Raw genomic sequence first — 21,301 nt, forward strand, 5'->3', positions numbered from 1 at the left:
ACCTTAATTCTATGTTAATGTTGAGGACCTGAAGAAAGCCTATGCTTATTTTAAAGCATCTGCCTAACAGCCTTCCAACTTCAACTACTGCCTTTGTCTTATAGCTACATAAAAGCTGTGGGGTGGAATGGCAGATAAGCACTTATGTACAGGTATACTGTATGATTTTGCTTCCATGAATAAATCTATGGAGCAAATTGTGCTCCTTATACACTAGAAGACCCATTGACTACTGGATTTGGCTCTATATTGGGAGATAACTGAAGAAAAGGAGGAGTTAGCGTAACAGAAGTAAAACCTACCAAAGGAGTGAGTTCTAGTTCTCTTTTCTTTTTATTTGAGATTCCTAATATTTTACAACATGAAAACTAACTAGGCTCTTGTGTCACATAATTAACCCTCAACACCAAATCCTGTTTCATACACAATGCTACTGAACGTAAGGTTTAGCAAACAAAAGTTAAATGATTATGGGAATCTTTTAAAATGGGCAATAAATCACTCAAGGGTGTGCAAAAGTAATGAGATGTATATGTGTGCAGGCCTCAGGGGTGCTGTTCCCTGAAGCTTGAGAACAAAGGTGGTGTGATGCCAGCGCCAAGAAGTGCATTCACATGCATTTCATGAGAACAGAACGTGAAATCTTGCTCTTGTCACTACAGTGTGAATCTGAAACAACTCCAGATTTACACTAGTGTAACTTGGGGCAGAATTTGGTCCCTGAGCTGTTTCATTATTGCACTGGGGGAGGGAGAATTGTAAATGCTTCCTGCAACATAAATGACAGGTTTCAGAGTAGCAGCCGTGTTAGTCTGTGTCATAAATATAAAGGGAAGGGTAAACCCCTTTGAAATCCCTCCTGGCCAGGGGAAAGCTCCTCTCACCTGTAAAGGGTTAAGAAGCTAAAGGTAACCTCGCTGGCACCTGACCAAAATGACCAATGAGGAGACAAGATACTTTCAAAAGCTGGGAGGAGGGAGAGAAACAAAGGGTCTGTGTGTCTGTCTATATGCTGCTTTTGCCAGGGACAGAACAGGAATGGAGTCTTAGAACTTTTAGTAAGTAATCTAGCTAGGTATGTGTTAGATTACGATTTCTTTAAATGGCTGAGAAAAGAATTGTGCTGAATAGAATAACTATTTCTGTCTGTGTATCTTTTTTGTAACTTAAGGTTTTGCCTAGAGGGGTTCTCTATGTTTTTGAATCTAATTACCCTGTAAGATATCTACCATCCTGATTTTACAGGGGGGATTTCTTTATTTCTATTTACTTCTATTTTTTATTAAAAGTCTTCTTGTAAAAAAACTGAATGCTTTTTCATTGTTCTCAGATCCAAGGGTTTGGGTCTGTGGTCACCTATGCAAATTGGTGAGGCTTTTTATCCAACATTTCCCAGGAAAGGGGGGGTGCAAGTGTTGGGAGGATTGTTCATTGTTCTTAAGATCCAAGGGTCTGGGTCTGTAGTCACCTAGGCAAATTGGTGAGGCTTTTTACCAAACCTTGTCCAGGAAGTGGGGTGCAAGGTTTTGGGAAGTATTTTGGGGGGAAGGATGCGTCCAAACAGCTCTTCCCCAGTAACCAGTATTAGTTTGGTGGTGGTAGCGGCCAGTCCAAGGACAACGGGTGTAATATTTTGTACCTTGGGGAAGTTTTGACCTAAGCTGGTAAAGATAAGCTTAGGAGGTTTTTCATGCAGGTCCCCACATCTGTACCCTAGAGTTCAGAGTGGGGGAGGAACCTTGACAGTCTGTATTCGCAAAAAGAAAAGGAATACTAGTGGCACCTTAGAGACTAACCAATTTATTTGAGCATAAGCTTTCGTGAGCTACAGCTCACTTCATCGGATGCATTCAGTGGAAAATACACTGGGGGGATTTATATACACACAGAACATGAAAAAATGGGTGTTACCAGACACATTGTAAGGAGAGTGAGTAACTCTACAAAATGCTTTTATTTCTACATTGCTCCTGTTGTTAAATTATTAGTTTAAATGTATTAATCTAATAGGGTATTCAAAGCACTTCTGGACTAGGTATGCTATACTGAGATGTCACTGGAAAGTATATTTTCCTTAGATTTGCATAAGGCTTGCAGATTTAATCTTGGACTTCTGTTTTCTATTATATGTCAAGATTTATAACCATACTGGTAATGTACAGTGCTGATAAACAAGAAAAATATCAATGCAAGTTAGGTGCCTAACTCCCTTAGGCTCCTTTGAAAATCTGTGCCCTGTTTATTTTGTAGATTTACTAGACTCTATCAAGCAGGTGTTATATTAAAATGAATGGCTCCTGAGTGCTCCACAGCAGTGGCACTGAAATGTTCAACAGAAGTCAGTGTTGCCAATGTCACGAGATCAAAAATCATGAGTCAGGCCCTCAAAATCATGAGGTCTTAAAAAATAATAAATGTCAGATTTTTCTTATTTTTTGCCATTTTTTGTCCACAACGGTGAGGGCTTGAAACTTAACTACTTTTTAAATTTTATTTTAATGAAAGCTGAGATTGTCACATAATCACTGGCCTTGTGGGGCTGGACCTTTCAGAAAAATTCCAAATATAGTGAAAGTTGACAACACTGGGAATGTTGTTCTTACCTTAGCCCATCTATGACTACAAGAGAAATTACCACACTGTCTTTTTGAAGGGAGACACAGAGGACAAAATAGTAGCTGAGCAAGAGTTAGGATATGTCTACATTATGGAGAGTGCCCCAGCCTATGGCGCCAGAGCTGTACAGGCATAACCCCATAGTGTAGAAGCAGCCAACACTGATGAAAAGGGTTTTTCTGAATCTTTGGGAACACCACCTCCCCAAGCAAGAACAGCTATGGCCTGTCCTACGCTAGAAAGTTACATAGTCCTAGCGACATCATTCAGGTGTGAAAAATCCACACCACTGAGTGATGTAATTAAGCCTAACTCCTGGGGTAGACACTGCTAGGTTGGTGGAAGAATTTGCCCATTGACCTAGATACTACCTCTCGGGGAGGTGGATTAACTACATCGACAAGGTGTTGCTGTAGTGAGTGTCTACACTGAAGCGCTACAGCAGCACACTGTTTTTAGAGCGTAAGAATGGCCATACTGGGGCAGACCAATAGTGCATCTAACCCAGCGTCCTGTCTTTCCTTCTCTCCACTATGAAAACTGACTGTTAATTCTGCCCTTCATTTCCTATATTTTAACCAGTTACTGACTCATGAGAGGACTTTCCCTCTTATCCCTTGATTGTCTACTTCGCTTAAGAGCCTTTGGTGAGGGACCTTGTCAAATGCTTTCTGAAAGTCCAAGTAAACTGTATCCATTGGATCAGCCTTGTCCACATGTTTGTTGACCCCCCCCAAAGAACTGTAATAGATTGGTGAGGATGATTTCCCTTTATAAAAGCTGTGTTGACTCTTCCCCAACAGATTGACTTCATCTATGTGTGTAATAATTCTGCTCTTTATTATAGTTTCAACCAATATACCTGCACTGAAGTTAAGCTTACTGGTTTGTAATTGCCTGGATCACCTTTGGAACCTTTTAAAAAAATCAGCATCACACTAGCTATCCTCCAATCATCTGGTACAGAAGCTGATTTAAGTGATAACCATCAGGGATTCTCATGACAAATTTTTTGGTGGCCTCAGAATGTAGCCACCACCTCTTCCTGGTGGCCACTCTGAAACTTTTTCCTAAAATACTTAACTTTAGGTTTCAGAGTAGCAGCCGTGTTAGTCTGTATTCGCAAAAAGAATGGCACCTTAGAGACTAACCAATTTATTTGAGCATAAGCTTTCGTGAGTTACAGCTCACTTCATCAGATGCATTCAGTCATTTAGGAAAAACAAATATGCATATATACACATCCAAAACATTGTAGTTTATTTATTGCTAGCTAGTATGTTTAAAAACCGATATCACTTTTCACAGCAGACTTGCTAGCTAGGAAGTCTGTTGTGAAGTTTATGCTATTAGCCCTGACACATTCAGTGGAAAATACCTAGTGTGCTTTGCGAATACAGACTAACACATCTGCTACTCTGAAACCTCTCACTCTCTTACATGACACCATTACAGTGCCTTACAAGGAAGAGTTCTGCATCAGTAACCAATTTCACACATGCTTCCATAGTGATTACAAATTGATGCAAATACAGAGGAACTCTCCCATTTGGAGTTTCATCTTTATTATTTATAGTTACAAACACAGGGTGTAGACAGGAGATCAAGTAGTCTTTAATGAAATTGTTCAAAGTACAGAAGAGCACTGATAATCAGATTTTTTCTCACTCGTTTGCTTAATTCTGTTTCTTGCTAGCTATTAAATTGTATTTTTGTTAATACAAAAGGTGAAAAAGTCAACACCCTTTAATAGCACTAGGGAGAGACTTTCAGCTGGGAATGTAAGAGGACTTGGCCCACAGAAATTTTGGGGCTATTTGATTCCCTTGAACCTAACCGTTCTTTTTCCTGTATTTGTATGTATAAAGTGAGCAAATCTGGCCTGAAATTTGTTGCAAGAGGAAACAAAGAACCCTATTATACCCTTGTTACAGTCACTTCTCAGCATATAACTGCTTTTTTAAGAGGTTTCTGGAGCTCTTATTTACACAGATAACATTCTGCTACGTTGTGGGGCTGAAATGTGTGGAAACAATAGCAACATGAGTGATAATAGTGAGATTTATAGAAGAAATAGAAAATAAACATCTTAATCTTCCTTTTTGTGGGGGAAACTATGTTGGGTAAAAATAGTTCATGACCTTTTAAATGGAGTCAGTGTTGGGCATATCCTGCTCTCAATCCACACACAGTGAATTTCCCACTGAAATTATCTCCTGGAAATATGAGCAGAGTCACATCACTGGCAGAATAAGAACTCTGATTTATGGAAAGTGAATGTCATATGGCATAGTTCCTTCTCATTTCATATTTTTTAGCTCAAAGAATCATATGACCATAACATCAGTTGACCCATAACATCAGCAAATTCATCCCATTAGCTATCCACCAGTCATCTGGTACTGAGACTGAGTTAAGTGATAGGTTACATACCATGGTTAGTTCTGCAATTATATATTTGATTTCCTTAGAATCATAGAATATCAGGGTTGGAAGGGACCTCAGGATGTCATCTAATCCAACCCCCTGCTCAAAAAGCAGGACCAATCCCCAATTTTTGCCCCAGATCCCTAAATGGCCCCCTCAAGGACTGAACTCATAATCCTGAGTTTAGGAGGCCCATGCTCAAACCACTGAGCTATCCCTTCTTCAGAAGTCTTGGGTGAATATTATTTGGTCCTTGTGACTTGTTACTGTTTGGTCTGTTGTGAATAGTGATATTAACAAACATACAAATATCACTTTTCACAGAAGCAGACTTACTAGCTAGCAAGTCTATACAAACAAAAACCAGAAACCAAAAAAGCAAAAGAAACAACAACAAAAGACAAGAACATGCGAAACACCTTATTTGTGTTTCTATTCTGTTTCCCTCCAGTAAAGAATAGGGACAACTGTATGCAGTTATTACTGAGTCTGCAAAAAAACCACACCCTACATACATAAATTACAATGATTTGGACAGGGATGTGTGCATATTTATTCGTTTTTCCTGAAGTTAATTAAGTTTTTTGGAAAAATTGCCGCACTGTGAGGCCACCAAAAAAATTGTCGGGAGAACGCCTGGTCTAGCTCACGTCTACACGGAAGCGCTATGGTGGTGGTGGTGCTGCAGCGTTTTCAGCGCAGACAAGCCCTTAGCCCTGGGTGGGAGAGGCGAGGAGAGAGGGTGGCTTAGCTAGTACAAGTCCTGCCTAGCCAGTGCCTCTCACCCAGGAGCACTCAATGACCCCAGATTTAAAAGGTTTGAAAGGCAAAGGCAGGGCAGTGTTGGGATCTCCTCGCCGGCTGAGTGACAGTGCGGAGAGACTCGAATGAAAGCGGGAGCAGATCAAGGGCCCTCGCCCCTGCCTCCTGCAGGCTGAGCCTTTGGGCTGCCCGGGGCTACCCGAGCCCGCCAGAAAGCAGGGGTTTGGGCCCCTTTTGTTTTCTCCTTTCGTCCAAGCGCCTCTGTCTTTCTCCCCGCGGCAGCGCCCGGCCCCCGCCGCCGCCTCCATCGCCCTGGCGCAGGGAATCCCTGAGCGTCGGGACTGGTTTGCCCAGGGAGCGGCCCCAGCTCTCTCGGCCGCTCCAGGCAGGGGCGCGGCGCGGCCGCCGGAGGGTTAAAGGGGTTATGGGCGGGGGCAGGAGGCGCCGCTGCCGGGCGTGCCCGCCGGTCGCGCACCCGGCGGCAGCCCGCGCCGCAGCCGGGGCGGGAGGAGGCACAAGCGGCGGGACGGCGAAGCCGGGCTCCGTGCTCGGGCGCAGCTCCCGCGGGGCGCTGCTGGCTCTGGGGCGGCCCGAGGGGAACAGGGGCGCGGGGGCACCATGCCTGGAAGCGACACCGGCCTGGCTGTGGACAGGACTTACTCGGACCCGGAGAGGCACCAGCGCGCCAAGACCCGGGTAATTCCCCTCTCGCCGCGCAGCCCGCGGGGGCTAGTTGCTCCCCCGCCACTGCCGCTCTCGGCTCTTCCGTGTCGCAGCGTCCCCAGGGGCTTGTTCCAGGAGCCCCTGTCGCCTCCCCGGGGATCTGGGCTGGAAATGGCTGGGGTTCCGCTCAGGTGCGAGAGACCGGTTTGTCTTGGGGGCTTGACAGGCGCCCGTCGCCTTGGGAGCCAAACCCAAACTGTCCCTGTAATCTCAGGTTTCAGCTCCTCTCGCCCCGAAGCAGCCACTGGGCGCCTGGGCAGAGAGCACACCTGGCCCACGGCTCCATTCCCCTGCGCGCTGCGCTGGCCTCCGAGCTGTGGCACTGGATTGCACTGGAGGTGGTGGTAGCTGCGAAAGCTTAGTGGGAGCGCTACGGATGAGGGACTCATGGCCGGCGCTTGAGACACTTAGCTCCGGTCTAAAGGTAACGAAACAGCTTCTTTTGCTCCTCCTGATGACTACAAGCGGCAGCAGTTGTGGGGATGACAACTGTGTTTTTTTTTGAAGTGAGGGCAACAAGTTGAGAGACTGCCTGAGGAGCTACCATGTAACAACCCCTCTGCATTTCTGTGTAGAGTGTAAGCAGTAAGAAGAAAAGGAGGACTTGTGGCACCTTAGAGACTAACCAATTTATTTGAGCATAAGCTTTCCTGAGCTACAGCTCACGAAAGCTCATGCTCAAATAAATTGGTTAGTCTCTAAGATGCCACAAGTCCTCCTTTTCTTTTTGCGAATACAGACTAACACGGCTGTTACTCTGAAACCTGTCATAGTGTAAGCAGTGTCAGTCTGAGCCATGAATTCAGATGTGCCTTTGAAAGAAAGCCTGCTGACCAAAGCATAGGTTCTCTATTTTAAGTAAATCTCACAAAATAGCTATTTCTATGGTTATTTTTCTTAACCTAAAGGAAAACTTTTAATAAACTTTCCCATTCAGTGTTTATAACCCAAATGTTGCTTCATTGCCCTGTTGCCTCAGAAACTGAAAATGAATGACTGTTGACAGACTGTAGAAACTGAAGATCAAGATAAATTCACTAAAGAAACTAGCTCAAGCTGAGAGTAATGGAAAACTACAAAAAGTGAACAGAAAACTAGCTGTTTAATTCTTTGAATATTAACTGTTCGTGCTTAGACACCCCTGGGATGTCTCCCTCAGAAATCCTTAGGTAATACAAGCAAAGGCTCTTCTTTTGTTTTAAATCTCCCTTAAAGGGAAGATCTGCAGAGCAAATGATTTTTCTGCAGCAGGGAGCAATTATTACTGCTCACTCCATCCCCCCTCCCTCCCTTGCTCGTTCTCCCCCACCCACGCTCACTCATTTTAACTGGGCTGGGGTGGGTCCATTTTCGACCTGGTGTTTAGTTGAAAATGGGACACCTGGCAACCTACATGCTAAAACTACTTCTAAGAGGGTTGGAGCAATACATTTATATACTGTAGTGTCCGTGAGGTACAATTTCATTGGGGCAGTTTTTCTCACGGTGCAGTGGCAGGTTAGATTTGTCTTTGATTATTTTGTGACTTTTTTTAAATTATTTTTAATAGCCTGCATGATATCTGAATGTAAAAGCACCTGTTATATTAATGATCATAATATGTGTGTGTAATTACATGTATGACTACACTATGGATGGGACTGATGGGTTGGCTAGTTTGTGTACAAATTTCAAATCTCCAGCTACCTGTTTGGTTTAAGCAGGTGAAGTCCTCTCTGTATTTATGACTCTGGTTAAGGAAAAGAAAGCAAAGCTGCTCTTCAGGGTATTGTAATTTCCTCTTGCTGGCTCTGGCTGTGGGCAAAAATAGCTGTTCTGCTTTCTCTCTTCTACTGAGACAAGATATTTAGTGCTTCAAAATAAATGAGCTTCACAGCTTGAAGTACTTGGATTATTTATCTGTGGAGGAAGACTGCTTCCTTTCCCTACATAGAATGCTAGTCTTTCTTTCCACCCCTCCCATCTCATTAAATGGCACTGCTAGACAGAAGAGAGTGTGCTTCAGATTGTTTCTGCATAATGAAATGTTTTAAATTAAGTAACCTCATTCACTGTGGCCTTTACTGTTGGTATGCTATCCGCATAGCTTGGCCGTTGCACTATACGTTTGACACACGTTATACATAAACCAACAATATTGATGTCTACTTCTTTGTATACCGTTGAGCAAATTAGTTTTATACCTCCTAATTCTTCTCTTTCTGGAAGGTAAACATGCTATATCGCTTAGCATGATGACAGAAGAAAACTTTGTATCTTCTTGATGTGTCTTGATTTATTTGAGAATTTAAACTGAAGTCTCTTCAGTCCAGCAGATTGACTTAATAGCTGGGCCAATTTTCAGTATTGCCAGCTCCAGGTGTTCAAAAATAATTAAATTTCTTTTTTTAAGAAAATGTTGGGTCCTTTTTATTTGCATTCTGATGCCTTAAACACCAGGGTTCACATTTTAAAGCTTTTCTCCGCAACCATGAGGACTAGAAACTTACTTTTTTATTTTTTTAATGTAAGCTGAAACACTGATCTAATCACATGACTCTAGGAGCTGAGGCTTTAAGAAAAATGCCCAATACAAAGAGACTTGTGATAAAATCAAAAGAGTTGGAAAAAACTGAGTCTCTTGTGTAACTGGATCGTTTTATGCATCATGTGGCTGGAGGTTGGGAAAAACTCCGCTTTCACTTACCTAGGACAAGTAGCTTTTCCTGATGAGTGAGCTGGATAGGTTCTGGCTCATTCCCTGAGAATTGGGAAAGGAAGGAGCAGAGTAGTTCAAACTCTATCCTTTAGCTGGAGGGGTTGGGGTGGGCAGGAAGCAGAGCAGCAAGCCATGCTGCTGCTTTGCAGTGAAGGAGGGTCATTTCGCCTTTTAAGAGAAGGGGAGTGGGAAGGAAGAGCAGAGCAACTGAGGCTGCTGTTGCTCCTGGCAAGGCAGAAACTGACGTCCAGCAGTACTCCAGAATGGCTGCATTCCCTCGGACTGCTCCTTCGCTGATGAACTGAGGCCCTTCTCACTTAGCCACCATTGTAGCTATTGCTTTGGTTTGGAGTCAAGGATTTCTCTTTCTCCCAACGAGACTGAGGTGGAATGCAACCAGAACACAGAAGACAAAGGGTTTGTCAAGCAGTTTAGATCCCAACTGTAGCTTTCCTGCCCAGGGAGCGCCGGAGCCCAGCCACCGCCTAGACGGGGGCTGCCCAAAGCATGCTGCTGCTGCTTTTCCTGGTGAGGCATGGGAGTGAGAAGGAGAGCAGCCCATGTGGAAGGCCAAGGGTTTCCTACATGTCCAGAATGGCAGCAGCCCTACAGAAGCCCTGCAAACAAAATTAGGGAGCCTGGAATTAATTAATTAGGTGTATGTAGGTGGAGGGGGTGATAGGAGGGAAGGAGATGTCAGGACTGATTTTTATTAGGAGGACCTAGGAGCATGATGGTGCAGGACGTTTTAATCTGGACTGACTAAACATAGTCCTGTGGAGATCAGGTGTTGAGACTTTTCAAGTGCTACACATCACCACATCCATCTTGAACTCTACTAAGGATAATTCAGATTAGAAGGTGAAGGAAAAATGAAGTCTATTTTTAAGAGGGAAAAAGTCTGCTGTCTGTTCTGGAGGGGGAAAAAACCCAGCAGATTCAGTTTGTACAGAAGTTAGAACAATTCATTATGAAAGGGCTCAACGGGTAGTGATCAATGGCTCCATGTCTAGTTGGCAGCCAGTATCAAGTGGAGTGGCCCAAGGGTTGGTCCTCGGGCCGGTTTTGTTCAATATCTTCATTAATGATCTGGAGGATGGTGTGGATTGCACCTTCAGCAAGTTTGCAGATGACACTAAACTGGGAGGAGAGGTAGATATGCTGGAGGGTAGGGATAGGATACAGAGGGCCCTAGACAAATTAGAGGATTGGGCCAAAAGAAATCTGATGAGGTTCAACAAGGACAAGTGCAGAGTCCTGCACTTAGGATGGAAGAACCCCATGCACCGCTACAGACTAGAGACCAAATGGCTAGGCAGCAGTTCTGCGGAAAAGGACCTAGGGGTTACAGTGGATGAGAAGCTGGATATGAGTCAACAGTGTACCCTTGTTACCAAGAAGACCAATGGCATTTTGGGCTGTATAAGTAGGGGCATTGCCATCAGATCGAGGGACGTGATCGTTCTCCTCTATTCGACATTGGTGAGGCCTCATCTGGAGTACTGTGTCCAGTTTTGGGTCCCACACTACAAGAAGGATGTGGAAAAATTGGAAAGAGTCCAGCGGAGGGCAACAAAAATGATTAGGGGACTGGAACACATGACTTATGAGGAGAGGCTGAGGGAACTGGGGATGTTTGGTCTTCAGAAGAGAAGAATGAGGGGGGATTTGATAGCTGCTTTCCCCTACCTGAAAGGGGGTTCCAAAGAGGATGGATCTAGATTGTTCTCAGTGGTAGCAGATGACAGAACAAGGAATAAAGGTCTCAAGTTGCAGTGGGGGAGGTTTAGGTTGGCTATTAGGAAAAACTTTTTCACTAGCAGGGTGGTGAAACACTGGAATGTGTTACCTAAGGAGGTGGTGGAATCTCCTTCCTTTGAGGTTTTTACGGTCAGGCTTGACAAAGCCCTGGCTGGGATGATTTAGTTGGGGATTGGTCCTGCTTTGAGCAGGGGGTTGGACTAGATGACCACCTGAGGTCCCTTCCAACCCTGATATTCTATGATTCTAAGGGGAATATCAAGATGGTAGAATCTCAGGGAAGGAAAGTAATTTTTAAACTCCACTGTAGTTAACATGCCAGAGGCTCTTCCTCCATTTCATTTTCTCCCTGAGACCACTTAGAGAAGCAGTCAGACCTCCTTGGCTTGCCTGCCAGCTAAATAGCAATGACACCAACCTGGGGGTGTGTGTCTCATTTTCTGTATAGTCAACACCATCACAAAGATCCCACTGCCTAAAAGCACTTGAATGAAGAACAGCTGGTCAAGCAGAAGCAATGTTTTGAAGAATTAGCTAGGCCACTGGTTTCTCCTCCTTTCAAGGTGCATTTCCCTCCCTAATCCATCGAAGAGGTGCAAAGCTTCACGGTCCTGCAGAATTTACTATCCCTGTCAAGAAACTGTTTGCTAGGAGACTTTGACCCATCCTCCCTAGTGAGGATCTGGCCAAAGGAATCCATGCATTTGTTGCTTCCATACTGGATTACTGTAATTCTGGGGTTGAAGGTTGAAGTGATGCAGAAATTCCAATTGCACAGAATGCAGCAGCTCACCTTCTCAACAGGAAGAGCTGCTATGAGTATGTCATCCCTGACTGTGAGCTCCACGTGCTCCACTGGGTGGGTCCTACTCCACTTCTAGGCCTTGGTGAAGACTGGGGTACATCAACAACTGCATCTCCATCTGTAATCCACTAAGACAACTGAAGTCTTTTGGAACAATGCAGTTAACAAAAGCCAGGCAAAGAAGTACCAAGGATCTCATTGCTTTGACAATGTGCTTCAAGACCATCCTTTTTGGGAAAAAAACAAACTTTTAAAGCATAACCAGATAGGGATTGCCCTACTCAGTCACATCCGTGGTCCATATAGTGAGATGCCCTGTCTGGCTGACCAGTATCAGATGCTTCATAAGAAGGTGCAGGAAATCCTAATTACTGTATTTCCTACCCATAAGAGAAGTCTCCCCTCACCCCCCTTAATCCCCATCAATTAGTGGCAATAATTTTTGATGAATGATTTTATCCAGTGCTTAATTTGTAATGAAAGACTTGCCAAGGCTCAAGCAATTTGGTGATGGGGCTCAAGCAATTTTTTTTTTTTTACATTGATAATTGATGCAGCAAGCCCAAAAGTGCTGAGGCTATGAACTGCCAAGCCTAGAGGTGCCTGGGCTCAGCTCTGGCAAGCCCTATCACAAATTAAACACTTGAGTTTATCCTTTTATAAAAATGTAAATCTGTCTAATATAACTGGATGTTCTCATTACTTGTATAAATGTCATGTGGTTACAAAAATTCCTTTTCTTGCTTAAGTCTAGTTAGTCCCCTTCTTTTTGCATTATTAGAAAAGGTTAAAAAAAAAAAAGCATTTGATCCACCTTTGCTGCAATCATTCATACTGTTTGTATTCCTCCCTCATGAGCCCTTTCATCCAGCTCAGCTCAGTCTTTTTAATCTCTCCTCATATGGAAGTCTTTTGTGGCCTCTAATCACTGTCATCACCTTTTTCTTCTAGATAACCTGTTTTTCTGTTATATCTTTCCTTGGATTCACTAAGAGGGTTGGAGGAGAAACCTGAAGAGACCTAAAGAGATTGGAAACACAGGGAAAATGCAACTGTATGAGATTCAGCTTGGAAAAATGCAAGCTAATGCTGCTGGAACTAATGAACTAAGTTTCTGTACCTGGCTTGGAGATAGGACCAGAAATAATATAATGTCTGGTGTGAAGATGGAATGGGGTGTGGGGTGAAGTAATGTGACAGCTATGAAATGTGGGTAACCACAATTGGAATGAAATTAATACTTGGTGTAACTCCATTTAGTTTCAGTAGGTTTATGCCTGGGTGAATGTTGTTCACTGTTAAAACAAAAGGAGGACTTGTGGCACCTTAGAGACTAACCAATTTATTTGAGCATAAGCTTTCATGAGCTACAGCTCACTTCATCAGATGCATGTAGCTCACGAAAGCTTATGCTCAAATAAATTGGTTAGTCTCTAAGGTGCCACAAGCACTCCTTTTCTTTTTGCAGAAACAGACTAACACGGCTGCTACGCTGAAACCTGTGTTAAAACAATTAGTAGATATTTACCACAGTACTAGTACCAGTACCTGGTGAGTGAAGTGTTGTAAGGTAGCTGGTAATTCTATATGTTTGAATGTTCACTGCCCATGTTCTTAACTAGTGTACATTTTAAAGCATTACTGCGTATCCAAGGGTTGTATGTTTGTAGGCCTTTACTAACGCTGAACCCACATTTTTTTTTCTTAGCATTATTTTAGCCATGTTTTAAGAAACCGTTGAGGACACCTCATACCCTGTGTAATGCTAACAAAAATTATAGCAGGATGGTACTGGAGATTCAAGAATATTTTTAAAAAAATCAATGACAAGTGTCTGCTTTTAAAAATTATTTCAAACAAGTGACAGTCTCGCTACAAAGTTCAGATCTGGTTTTCAAACAAACGCAGGTGTTCAGATTTGGGGATTTACAGCATTTTAGGTAGAGAAATGGATCTGAACAAAAATCCTCAGTGGAACTTTATGCTACAGTAGCATAAGCAGAATGTACATTTTCTGTTTATGATCAGTTTAACTGGCTATTGTAGGTCCCCTGCCCACACTAAGTGCAGTGCAAAAGTAAACTGCATATATGGTGAAAAGGAAACCACCACTTTTAACCTGTTAAGTTTGATAGCCTAAGTTGTTAATAGATACACAAGTTCTTTTACAAGTGTATTTTCAGAGTGCTGGATATTATATTTTAATAGAAATCCTCATTTGTTACCATCACAGAAAAAATATTTTATGTACTTTGTATGCACATTTTATGAAATGGTCTATTGACAGTGTCCCTTTAAATATCAAGATATTTCTAATGAAAATATTGTAAAAGAATCCCTCAAAAATATTTTGTGTCCAGACTACTTGAGCATCCTTACAAATGTTCCTCTATTAGGGGAAAAAAATTCAAGATAACGTGATGAGGCAGAACACTATTCACATCTCCTTAAAAGCTGATATTGCTATCATTACCTCACAGCATCTCTGAAGACTTGGGTGCCCCATCCTGAGGTACCATAAAATGATGGGATGCCTACTGCCAGGATGCTAGAAATCGGAAGAAGAAAATTTAAAACTGCAGGAAAAAAAGAAAAGATAGCTAGGATAAAATCAATGCCTTTTGTTTTAGAGGATGCTCCTAACTAAACACGGATATTTCAACAATGTAATGGAAGAGTTTTTTCTAAATTGCTGACTTTCAAAACATTTTTAACTGAATACTCCAGCAGAACAATATTGAACAGCAGGGAGGTGACAAAGTTGATTTCTTTTTGTCCTTTCAGTTTCCAGATTAAATACAGCTGAAATAATAATGGCTGCTGTTAGATTTTTTTTTTTTTAAATAATTGCTAAACCAAGTGAAATAAGGTAGGGTGAAAAAATTGTTACACAGGTCAGCATGTATTTTAAAATGTTTGCCTGTGTCTCAGTGTACTGCTAGTTTATGCCCCAGTCCCGTGATCTGTGCAAATAGATTTTTGTGCCCACACATATTTTGGGGGTGGGTTAAAAGCCACTGTTTCCCCTCTTCCCTGCCCCCCCCCCACTCCATTGCTCCTACATAGATGAATGCAAGATGGAAAAGGGGACCAGAGTTCTCTTCGAAGTTTGAATGGATTTTTGACTGAGAATTTTTTTGAACCTGGGTAGATGTGTGTGAACTTCGCTTTGGGTCTGTGCCAGAAAATTTTGCACAGCTCTAGCCAAAACAGTGTAATGACTCGTTCCTGTTGCTATGCCCCTCCTGGATCCTTGTTACTGTGCATATTGTTTGCAGGATCAGGGTCTAAGTTAACTACTTTAAACATAGTAAAAAGATATGTACACACACACACACACACACGTTTTAATTATTTGGTTTGATTCTCTTGGTTTAGTTGGTTTGGGTAGCTTTTTAGAAGGTTGCTTAATTTGGCAGCCTTGCAAAAGGACAGTTACTCTGGTGGGATGCAGACAGGGAAGTTGACTTGATTTGTACTGCTGTTCAGGGTATAAATCAAATGGGCACTGCTGGATATCAAGTTTCAGCATCTTGACACAATAGGCAAATGTGCTGCAATCCAGACCTGACCTCAGTTTGGGGAGATGTTGAAGGGAGAGTGTAACTGGAGGGAATCATATGGTAGAATGAATGAAAGTATTGATGCTTTTGGTTTGTTCAGATAAAGTAATTTGTTACTTCCATTAGTGTTGTTAATTAAACCTCATATGTCAAAATATACAGAATATCCTTAAATCAAACTTTAATACTTTTGAAAACACCATTTTTCTTTCTTTGCCTATTAGTAAAATTTTGATTATCATGGATGAGTGTATTTTAAAAAAAAAAAAATCTATTCCTAAACCTAGTTTTGAATCATGAAACCTGGGTTCTTCTATTCCAAATCCTTCCACTGGCTGGCTGCATGGCCTTGAATAAGTCAGTGACCTTTGGATTTTACTTAGCCATTTGTACGGTAGAGTTCGTAATGCTTATGTGTCTTTTGATATCTCTGGATGGAAAAAGGTGTGAGTGCAAAGTATTATTTATATTATTGAGTTGATTAAAAATAACTAAGGACCTGGTCCAATATGCACTGAAATCACTTGAGGTCTCTTCATTTACTTCAGTGGTCTTTGGAACAGGTCCTAAATGAATACGAACAACATTATGAAAACATAGTCTATATATAAAAAGAAAAGGAGTACTTGTGGCACCTTGGAGATTAACAAATTTAGTTGAGCGTAAGCTTTCGTGAGCTACAGCTCACTTCATCGAATGCATTCAGTGGAAAATACAGTGAGGAGATTTATATACATAGAGAACATGAAACAATGGGTGTTCTCATTACAGTGTGTATGGTAACACCCATTGTTTCATGTTCTCTATGTATATAAATCTCCCCACTGTATTTTCCACTGAATGCATTCGATGAAGTGAGCTGTAGCTCACGAAAGCTTACGCTCAACTAAATTTGTTAATCTCCAAGGTGCCACAAGTACTCCTTTTCTTTTTGAGAATACAGATTAACACGGCTGCTACTCTGAAACTAGTCTATATATAATCAGTATATTTTTAAAGTAGACTATAGTTGAAGTATAATAGATGTCTCACATGTATCCTTGTAAAGTTTCATCTAGTTTAAGTCCAAGGGTTGGTGTTACACAAGATCATTCCTTTAAAAAGTTTACATTTTGGTCCAAAATGTGTGTGTTTTTAAAAAAAAAAAAAAAAAAATTATTTCAGTTTAGTTATCCGTCAAAGATGGTGTTAATAACAGAAACAAAGAAATGTGTGGGGTTTGGTTGGGTTTTTTAATTCAAAGGACCATGTCAAGCTGTCTATCCTTTTAATTGCTGACTAAGGACTAGGTCTACCAAACACTGTATGTGTTTGTCTTTACTCATGTCATGTAATCCCACTGAAATTAATAGGACTGTGCAATTCAGTAAACCCACTAACATACATAAAGATTTGCAGGATTGGATCCTAAAACGAAGTAAGGGAAGCTTTCAAATGACCTAGTAATTTTCTCATTCAGGAGAACAAGAAAAGGAGTACTTGTGGCAGCTTAGAGACTAAGGTGCCACAAGTACTCCTTTTTCTTTTTGCGGATACAGACTAACACGGCTGCTACTCTGAAACATAGACTGAAAGTGAGTTATGGGCTGTAGATGACATTAAGTCACGTATGTTGACTTCCGTGTGTTAGATTTAAAAGTCATTGCAGTTTTTTGTAAGCATTAAGGCTTATTAATTTAGTTAGGCTTGGGATTCAAACAAACCTTCAGGGCAGAATTGACACATCTGCAATTAATCCTACTTCCTTTAAAAAAAGAATACAGATCTATTTAAACACATAACAAGAGATTACAGGAAAAATGAGGTGAGAATGCTTCAGTGTCTTTTGATTTTTTTTAAAAAAAAAATCAATAGTGGATTTGTAAGAATATTTCTGATTTTGATACATCAGAAGCACAATGTGTGACGTTGCACCCCATAATTCTTTATAGAAATAGGCTTATGAGTGTAAATATGACATAATGGGACTATATTTTATGTTAACATGTAACATATCTTTGCAAAGGTTATGATCTACTGAATATATTAATCCTATTTGTATGCATGTATCATTTTTATATATGAAGTTATGAGTGTTGGCTCTATGCTTGTATTTAAAGTGTTTGCCTTATGTGCTTCTTTCAGCAAATTTGGTCAACATACTGTAAAGGGGTTATTCAAGTAGTTGGGAGTACTTAACTAACGATGGACTTTGAGAGACGCCAATCCACATCTGAGCTTTCCTGGGAATGTTCAAACTAACATGTAAACAATGGCATCGGCCTGCAAAAAGCTGAATCATTCATACACATGTGACTTGCCCAGTTGGCTAGGGACTCCATCTGGTGGCTGTGATGTTGCACAAGAGGGAGAGTATAAAAGGCCTGGAAACCCCTCCATTTTGTCTTCAGCTGGCTCAAAAGATAACCTCTGCACCCTAATGAGATGCCTGAAAGAAACTGAACAAAGGATAGTAACTATGGGGGTGTGAGTGATAGCTGAACCCAGACTAGGAAGGAGTCTAGTCTGTCAGAAAAGCTTACTGGAACATCTCTGAGGGTGAGTTTTAGCTGGATTTAGTTTCCTAGTGTATTAGGCTTAGACTTGCGTGTTTTTGTTTTATTTTGCTTGGTAATTCACTTTGTTCTGTCTGTTATTACTTGGAACAACTTAAATCCTACTTTATATTTAATCACTTTTGCTTATTAATTGACCCAGAGTACGTAATTTAATACCTGGGAGGGAAATATGCACAGCTGTTTGCTCCATCAGTGTTATAGAGGGCGGACAATTTGAGTTTACCTGTATAAGCTTTATACAGAGTAAAACGGATTTATACCTCTACCCCGATATAACGCGGGTTCGCATACAACACGGTAAAGCTCCGACATGCCCTTCTGAGCAGCATGTTAAGGGTGCTGGGCTGGGGCTGAGGGGTTGGATAAGGGGCAGAGGGTCCTGGGGGCGGTCAGGGATTCCCCCTCACCCCCCCTCCCCAGCCCACAGGGTCAGGGAGGCAGGAGCTGTGGGGGGGCATTTTTGGGGTCCCCGCAGTCCCAGAGTGGCCTGGGGGCCGGGAGCAGCCCGCTCCGCTTCCCTCGCCCCGGCCCCAGCCTTGTCGCTCAGGGGAGGGGGCTTGGGGTAAGGGATCCCTCCCCCCCCTTCCCCGTACTCACTGGCAGCAGCAGAAATGGGGCAGCCCGCTCCACTCCCAGTCGCAGCGCTCCGCTTCCCGCTGCTGGTGAGTGCGGAGTGTGCCCTTTCCCCAACCTCCCCACGCTCACTGGTGGCTGGGAGGTGGTGGAGTGGAGCAGGCTGGGGCCACGTTGCTCTGCTTCCCACTGCTGCCAGTGAATGCCTGTCAGGGCATGGGGTGTGTGGATAGGGGTTGGAGCAGTCAGGGGACAGGGAGCAGGGGGGTTGGGTAGGGGCTGAGGTCCTGGGGGTGATTAAGGACAGCGGTCTCTGGAGGGGACGACCAAAGCAAGTTCAGTATAGTGTGGTGAGATTTTTTTGTCTCCCGAGGACCATGTTATATTGGGGTAGAGGTGTATTTGGGGTTTGGATACCATTAGGAACTCGGTATCTGGGTGCTAGAGACAGGAGCACTTCTTAAACTGTTTTCAGTTAAGCCTGCAGGTTTTGGGGGACGTGGTTCAGACCTGGGTCTTTGTTTGTAGCAGGCTAGCATGTCTGGCTCAACAAGCCAGGGTACTGAAGTCCCAAGCTGCCAGGGAAAATGAGCTTGGGGTAGTCCCAGCACACCAGATGGCAGTTCCAAGGGGGTTTCTGTGACGCAACCTGTCACACTATGATGAGAGAGAAAAGTCATTGGGGTTGGCCAAGATGACTAGTATTTCTGGATTTTCAACATGAACTTCTGTTTCTATTCTAAATTGTTACATTTCGTACAAAAAGTATGAGGTAGCACTTAATGTAAAATACACTGTCCTATATCAGTGTCCAGTCATGTGAGTGCCACAGAGTAGAAACGCTTTAAAGTCAGAACTGGCACTAACATTTTCTAATTCAGTACAGTCTATCTTGGTAGCCTACTGTGCATAAAAATATAGGCTTATTTCTCTTCTGGCTTAAATCAATGGGAGGTAAGGCTATGGTTCGTCAGACATGCTAAATAAGAATTCCAGTGTCCTTTAAACATGTTTCGGCAGTTACAGTAGACAAGCAGCTTTTGGTTTAAAATTGCAGAAAACCAAGAGGAAAGAATTGAAGACCTAGAGCTACTTAGTAATGAACTTGACCCCATTCTAAAAGGGCTCAAAAACTGAATGAACTAGAATTGTAATCTAGTTGGTAGCAGTCAAAGTAGATGCTGTGAAGAAATTCTAGAATTTTATTTGCAGTGAATTATAAAGGTTCTGGAGAAGGATAACTTCAGTCCCACTTGCAGTGTTTAGGCTCCATGTATTATCTGAGACCTCAAGCTTCTTTGTGACTCTTGGAGAACATTGAGCAAAATTATGAAATTACCAAATGAACCATAGGGTGGGAAAGTAAATGTTGGTGTAAAAATCTGTAGCTGCTCTTTGTTTTTGGAGTTGGATTATCCTGCAGTACAAACAGAAGAAATAAAATATTGCACGTCAGCATGAGCAAGACTAATCAGATCCATTAAAATGTTAAGCAGTAAGACATACGTCGCATAAATCCAATAACTCTAGTAGCAGTTTCATTTTTTTGACTCTATTACCAAACCATTTCTTCCTCCACTTGGGGCTGTTCTACCCTGTTCACTAGAAATTTGCAGTATCTTGGAGTGAAATGGGAAAGATACTTATGTGGCTGGGCTTTCAACTCTACTGTCAGTCTGCCAGAAAAGGCCCAACTATATTTCCAGGTCCACGGTTTTTTTGCTGTCTTTACCCTGTTGGAATAAGCAAGAGGGGTTGCAGTCAGTAGCACTTCAAAGCAAGTGTGGAAAATGGGGATCTGTATACAGTTAGGCTTATTGTGCCAGGCTGAAAGTTCAGTCTTAAGGGCAGACATAGAAGTGTCTTTTTGTTTCCCTTTCTGACCCCACACACATGCTTTGCAAATGGAAGAATAAAATTGTAATAGCTGCTATCTCTACAGTTACTGAGGTTTGTATGATGTACATATTATTGCTTAATAGTCTAATGAACTCATTTTAGTGACTTGTACGGTCATGCTAGGAGTTTTGGTTTCATTCTTACTGGAAACTGCATCAGGCTTCTTGTTGGTTCATGTCAGGGCTGTCCTTCTCTTTCTCTGCCAGACTTGCAAAATATTTTGTCACTTTGTTCCTTATTCCCCCAAAAGCTAACTTTCTGTGCAACATTACCGTCTTCAAAAAATGACTGACTCTAGTCTGCCAAAACCTCACACCTCACTGTGCATTCATATTAATGCACAATCTGTTTTTTGATTTTGTAAATGATAGGAGTATGTGGCCCAACCACCCCACTCCAAAGGAGCTGCCAGTCACCTGTTGGGGTGGAGTGGATAGCAGACTGTATGAGGCTATGTGCACTTTGGATTGCCGTCAGCTCTATCCTACAATAATGTTATTGCTGTACCCTCCATAAAGCCCAGCAGATCGTACCCCCTCAGATACAAGTGGAATAGCACTCTCTGGTGGTCATACAAGCAGTATAGCCGCACCAGCACCAGATATCTGCATGTGTTAATGGCAGTCTGTCTTGTCCACACTAGAACAGTAAATACTTTGCTAATGGGATTTCAAGTAGCATTTTCTACAGAATATTTAAACTGGTTTATTGCATAGTTGTTGAGCACTACCACCATTTCTGTATATCGGTTGTAAACTAAGATATCCAAACAGTTTGATGCATAATTATAGAAATTCCAGATTAAAACAACTGTGTTTCTCCGCTCTTTCTTTTCTTTGCCTGTCCCCATCCTTCTTGGCCCTTATTATCCCTTTAACGTATGTATTCATCTGTCTTCTTTTCTTTTTCTTCCCGA

At 42.3% G+C, this 21,301-nt stretch overlaps 1 protein-coding gene across 4 annotated transcripts in view; it reads left to right on the plus strand.

Annotated features, from left to right (window-relative positions):
- Positions 1-21,301, plus strand: part of TMCC3 (transmembrane and coiled-coil domain family 3) — a 234,800-nt gene that overhangs the window by 157,266 nt on the left and 56,233 nt on the right. Inside the window, exons 1-2 of one of the 4 annotated variants that reach the window (XM_073327538.2) lie at positions 6,279-6,501; positions 6,743-6,952. The exons of 1 other annotated variant lie outside the window; for it this stretch is intronic. In XM_073327538.2, coding sequence (XP_073183639.2) covers positions 6,424-6,501; positions 6,743-6,952 — 288 coding nt within the window. In that variant the 5' untranslated portion in view covers positions 6,279-6,423. Of the gene's footprint in view, positions 1-6,278; positions 6,502-6,742; positions 6,953-17,608; positions 17,894-21,301 lie in introns of those variants that run through there. 2 more of the 4 variants (XM_073327539.2, XM_073327541.2) reach the window with 2 other exon arrangements.

This window comes from Lepidochelys kempii, chromosome 1 (genome assembly GCF_965140285.1).
Source record: "Lepidochelys kempii isolate rLepKem1 chromosome 1, rLepKem1.hap1, whole genome shotgun sequence".
In the NCBI taxonomy this organism is placed as follows: domain Eukaryota; kingdom Metazoa; phylum Chordata; order Testudines; family Cheloniidae; genus Lepidochelys; species Lepidochelys kempii.